The 6,000-nt window shown below is 41.6% G+C and overlaps 1 protein-coding gene across 2 annotated transcripts in view; it reads left to right on the forward strand.

The window, feature by feature from the left end:
• The window catches only part of LOC139577125 (apoptosis-inducing factor 3-like), a 32,299-nt gene extending 26,504 nt beyond the window's left edge, over positions 1-5,795 (forward strand). For both annotated transcript variants that reach the window (XM_071403969.1, XM_071403970.1), the window contains exons 13-20: positions 121-192; positions 691-754; positions 1,160-1,236; positions 1,541-1,658; positions 1,810-1,908; positions 2,404-2,479; positions 2,689-2,793; positions 4,170-5,795. In XM_071403969.1, the coding sequence (XP_071260070.1) occupies positions 121-192; positions 691-754; positions 1,160-1,236; positions 1,541-1,658; positions 1,810-1,908; positions 2,404-2,479; positions 2,689-2,793; positions 4,170-4,212 (654 nt within the window). In that variant the 3' untranslated portion in view covers positions 4,213-5,795. The remainder of the gene's footprint in view (positions 1-120; positions 193-690; positions 755-1,159; positions 1,237-1,540; positions 1,659-1,809; positions 1,909-2,403; positions 2,480-2,688; positions 2,794-4,169) is intronic.
• Positions 5,796-6,000: the final 205 nt, after the last annotated feature.

The following is a 6,000-nucleotide window of genomic DNA, read 5'->3' on the forward strand; positions in this document are numbered from 1 at the left end:
GAGAAGTAGTTTTGACCTTTGAACCTTAACCCAGTACTATCGCTCTCTCTCTCTCTCTCTCTCACCGTGTCTGCCTGTCTGTCTGCCTGTGTCTGCTTGTCTTTCTGACTGACTTTTCAGCTGTTTGAGACAAACAGGGTGAAGTTCTACATGTTGAACGAGGTATCGGAGATGCTTGGCCATGATGGACAGGTATTCCGAAAGTGAGAGAAACAGCATAACATGCACAGATGGCTCTCTCCTTCCTTCTCTCTGCTGGCCAGTCAAGCCCACTTTTAGGCTTCGCCCAGATTCTCTACCATGCACACTTCCGTTATTGATTTCACCATGGTGGAAACTCCCTCTGCGAATGATTACACAAATCCATGATGGGAAGTGTGCAACGATACAATTGGGGAGAAGGGTGGAGAATGGGGATGCAGCCATTGAATGCTGATGAATGGGTGTGACTGACCCCGATGCACCACAGTGTGCCAACAAAAAGAAAGGACAAGCAGCCAAGATTACTACCAATTACAGCCTCCATTTGGAGTATGGCTCAGTAAAAAAGACTTGACAATACTGGTTTTGCAAAAAATATCTGAACTTTGTAGTCAGGAACGGAAGTAGTAGAACTGAGGGTAATCTATTGGTAATATTATGTGTGTGTTGCCTCACTGTTTTTGTCAATGTTGTTTTTATGTTCCACAGTTGAAAGAGGTGGTTCTGAAGAGTGGGAAAGTACTAAGGGCGGACGTGTGTGTCATTGGCACAGGTGAGGCTGCTAGCTCAGAGACACAAATGCTCGTTCAGCAATAGCCTCCACTTTAGCAAACTCACTCCTATCAGTGGTGGTGCAGGAGTGTAAAGTAGAGTTGATCCAACTCACTCTCAGTCAATCAAATCAATCAAATGTATTTATAAAGCCCATTTTACATCAGCCAATGTCACAAAGTGCTATACAGAAACCCAGCCTAAAACCACAAACAGCAAGCAATAGAGATGTAGAAGCACGGTGGCTAGGAAAACCTCCCTAGAAAGGCAGGAACCTAGGAAGAAACCTAGAGAGGAACCAGGCTCTGAGGGGTGACCAATCCTCTTCTGGCTTACAATAGTCATTGTTACTCTGCTTCCTGGTGGTGAATTAATGGTGGACTCTATCTATGTGGGACCCCTGCAGGGTCAGGCCCAGCCACTGGCTTCCTGAAACAGAGTGGAGTTCACATGGATTCCAAGGGTTTCGTCCCCGTCAACAAGGTAGAAACTACAATTGGGACACACGGCACTGTATGCACAACAATTATAATAACACACAAATACTTTGAATGTACTCATTTAATTTCAAATGCACTCAGTTCATAGAAACAATTAATTTCAGTGCCACTTTATTGCAATGTACAAGTGTTACTGTGTTATTTGCAGAGCTAGAGACCTGAGTTTTTCCTGACAGGGAAAATTCCAGTTATCCTCTAATTTGTTAGGTGGCTTGTCTACAAGTAAGAGATCCTCCTGATTTCCACATTGGCTCCTATATTCTTCTGGATAACCCTTTAACCCTCAGACAATGCAGACCAACGTTGATGGTGTCTTTGCCGGAGGAGACATTGTGACGTTTCCTTTTCCGGGGCGGAGCAATAAGAAGGTGAACATCCCACACTGGCAAATGGCCCATGTGCACGGTAAGGGTTCATTTTTAAGGGCTAAGTATTACAGTGTGAGTTAAAGTGTGAGTTTTTCCCTAAGGGGTCAAACACTCAGCTGCATGTCTGGGGCTGGATTTGCAGTATATTGGTTTTTATGGGACCTTTTCTGTTTGTTTGGGATTGACAGGGAGAGCGGCAGCACTTGGCATGATGGGAAGACCCACTGAGATCAAAACAGTGCCCTATTTCTGGTCGGCGATGTTTGGGAAAAGCCTACGCTATGCAGGTAAACAAAGCCTCACTCCACAAGTAATATAATTGAATACCGGTAGGGTCATTTAGCAGATTATATCCGAAGCACATGGCAGAACTGTCAAAATAGACAGTGTCACATCCATTCATTATATGTGGCCTGTGCATGTATCCAAACCTCCACCATCGGGTTGCCAGCACCATGCACAGTCTAGCCCACTGAACCATTGGAAACTTTTTCACACACAAGTTATACAAGTTTTGTTTATGTACTGTGTGAATTGTTTGGGAAGTAATCTTAAAATAGTGAGTTGGTAAGACTACTACCAAAATTGCTCTCCTCCAAATGTCTCTGTTGAGATTGTAGCTCCAGTACTGCCACCTAGCTGTGAAGTCAGACACTGAGGGTTTTCAGTCATCATAGGATTCAGAAGTATGCCATCATAATGGGTGTGGTGGTGGTGCTGTGATGGTGTGTTTACTCTTTTTACAGACCTACTTAAGAAAGTGCTTTTATTCTATTACCAAGGTTACGGGGATGGCTTTGATGATGTCATCATCCAAGGAGACGTGGACGAGCTGAAGTTTGTGGCATTTTATACCAGGTATGTGTCCAATCACAATTGTGGCTATCTACTGAGATGCATTCAGCCATCGGCTCATGTTGTTTTGTAAAGTAAATCCTCTGTTTTGTTTTTGTCATGTTTTGTTTGTTCTTATATAATCCAGGAGTGTTCATCCTTACAACAGACTAAACTCTAGTAATCCTAGAGTTTTCCCTAAAAGTTATTTGGTTAATCTCTCCTACCTATAGGGGTGAGGAGGTGGTTGCCGTGGCCAGCATGAACTATGACCCCATTGTATCCCGTGTGGCAGAGGTCTTAGGGTCTGGAAAGATGATTAGAAAGCGAGATGTGGAGTAAGTGCATGTCTATGGTCTTCAGTTGGGTCTGGGTGACAATGAGGTTATGTTCTTTACATTTTCCGAGGCTCACTATGAGCAAACACTGACCTCTATAAATGTTACCACATGATAAGTGAAAACAGTGATATACTTTTCCAATGTTAATAAGTAGAAGAGGGTTTACATATTTACCAGTGGGTGTCTGTCAGTTTGCTTGAAGGAAAGTTTTATGTATTTACATTTTTTAATTTTCATTAGTCCACTGTTGATACAACGCATGTCAGTGATCAAGTTTTAAAAATATAGGACTTTCAAAAAGCAAATTGTCACTTTCCACATCATCATGATGATATGATACGTTTTTTGTGGATTTTTCCTTTAAGATACAGTACTGTAATGCTTTACTGTAAACCAGGGGTGTCAAACTCATTCCATGGAGGGCCTAGTCTCTGCAGGTTTTTGTTTTTTGCTTTCAATGCAGCCCTAGACAACCAGGTGTGGGGAGTACCTTACTAATTAGTGACCTTAATTCATCAATCAAGTACAAGTAAGGAGGGAAAACCCGTAGACACTCGTCCCGCCATGGAATGAGTTTGACATCTGTGCTCAGCCTTATCTCAGCTCACTGGTCATGATAACAACACCCACCCGTAGCACGCGCTCCAGCAGGTATATCTCACTGGTCATCCCCAAAGCCAACACGTCCTTTGGCCGCCTTTCCTTCCAGTTCTCTGCTGCCAATGACTGGAACGAATTGCAAAATCGCTGAATCTGGAGACTTATATTTCCCTCACTAACTTTAAACATCAGCTATCTGAGCAGCTAACCAGTCACTGCAGCTGTACATAGCCCATCTGTAAATAGCCCACCCAATCTACCTACCTCTTTTGCACACCAGTATTTCTACTTGCACATCACCATCTGCTCATCTATCACTCCAGTGTTAATTTGCTAAATTGTAATTACTTCGCTACAATGGCCTATTTATTGCCTTACCTCCTCACGCCATTTGCACACACTGTATATATACTTTTTCCCCCTATTGTACGCTTGTTTATTCCATGTGTAACTCTGTGTTGTTGTTTGTGTCACACTGCTTTGCTTTATCTTGGCCAGGTCGCAGTTGTAAATGAGAACTTGTTCTCAACTAGCTTACCTGGTTAAATAAAGGTTAAATAATTTTTGGGAAATATATATATATACTACGGCTATCAGCCAATCAGCATCCAGAACCACCCGGTTTATTATGACATGTAGTTCACTTCCAGTTTTACACTCTTGTTTTCTGTTGTTCAGAGCCTAGACTACATTATCCACATAATTATTGTCTAAACTGCATAATATGCACTCTGAGTGATGTTTTTTGTTGGTTCGTTTCCTCCACATTGCAGGACAGGGGACATGTCTTGGTTGATAGACAAAGGGTCGCAGTGAGCGAGTCTCCACATCTCAGGCTCTCCGTGCATCTGGGGTCTGTTGGACACTAACTATGGACACTTGTGGTGCTGATGAGATGCTGTGCCATACTGTAGACATACAGCAGAAGACCCGTGTCTGGGACTGTTGGAGTTGCTCCCCTGGAATCGAGACTGAGACTGTTCTACAGTGAACCTCCACGGTGATAGGCTGTACATACAGTATTCTTACCAATAGCATGAACCATATATGGTGTTAACATGCTCCAATACCATAATGGAAGATCTGTGTCCTAATGCTACTTCACAGTGAAGCAATCCTGGATGCAGTCTCTGTGCGTCTGCAATATGTATCTACCTGTACACTTTTTTATAAGGGGCCAGATAGGGGTATTGAACTTTTTTGTACATGCAACTTTGTATATAGCTATAATTCTCAATACACTGTAAACAAAACCGTTTTAAACTGGAGTTTTCTAAGGTTGAGATGAAACTAATCTGGTTAAAACCACTTAACATAACACCCACCCACCCCTAACCTTAACCCTAGCTAACGTTAGACACCCAGCTAAAGTTAACATTAGCCAACTAGCCACCTAGCTAATTCGTAACATATCATGCATTTTGAAAAATTTGTAACATATTGTACAAACTGCAATTCGTAACATATTGCATGAATTGCAATTCATAACATATCATACAAATTCTAATTTGACATCCACAAATTAATACATACCATACGAAATGTAACATATCATACATACTAATTGGAGTGTCCCGGATTTACATTTACTATGCTACGTCTACCCGAGTCCAGTGTGATGCAATGTATCATAACAAGATAAACTACACATAATCCATAGTTGTCCCTTTCCCCACCTGACGCATAAATGCATGGGCGCGCATGCACGCACGCACGCACGCACGCACGCACGCACGCACGCACGCACGCACGCACACACACACACACACACACACACACACACACACACACACACACACACACACACACAACCATGAAATCCTCACAAGATGCTCACAAATCACTCCTTTAAGGATGACAATGTACCTCTATTTATTTGTGGTGACCTTTGTTGGCAGGCTCGTAGATTGCATAAATGTGAAATTGAAATGTACTTTAATCTATGTTCATGCTTGCGCAATAGAATAATATGTCTGTGCTTTCTAAAAGGTAAATGACTGTTGTTCTTTTAGATATGGTCATGTCATTGTTGCTGAAGGCTATTTTTGGTAGTTGTCACCTATGAATGCTCTTTGTTACTAACTCAGGGAACTGAGGTTTGAGGCCTGGTCACATTGGGATTGGTCCCATTGCAAACACATATTAATTTGTTTCTTTTATTTTTTATTACCATATATTAGTTCTCTGTATTTGAAGAGGTCTTGTTTTCAGAACTTGCTTATAATTCCCTTAGATGTGTAGAGGAGAAAGCATTTCCATCTCTATTTTGGCATGTTGAAGATTCCAAAATATTTAAGCCCAGAGGTGAAAGACATTTTAAAAAACATATTCTTCATACAGGGAAGATTAGAATGGTATTTTTTATAATAGATACTTTGAAATAAAAGTCTTCAACTATTTTTTTCTGTACTACTCTCTGCATGTTTTGGAATTAAAGCTACATGTGCAGTGGGGTCCATAATTATTGGCACCCGTTTTTAATAATATAGCACCTTCCCCTTGCGAGGATAATGACTCTGAGCCTTTTTCTAAAATGTTTTATGAGATTGGAGAACATGTTTGGAGTGTGCTTAGACCATTCCTCTATACAGAATCTTTCCAGAT

Source organism: Salvelinus alpinus, chromosome 5 (assembly GCF_045679555.1).
Source record: "Salvelinus alpinus chromosome 5, SLU_Salpinus.1, whole genome shotgun sequence".
In the NCBI taxonomy this organism is placed as follows: Eukaryota; Metazoa; Chordata; class Actinopteri; order Salmoniformes; family Salmonidae; genus Salvelinus; species Salvelinus alpinus.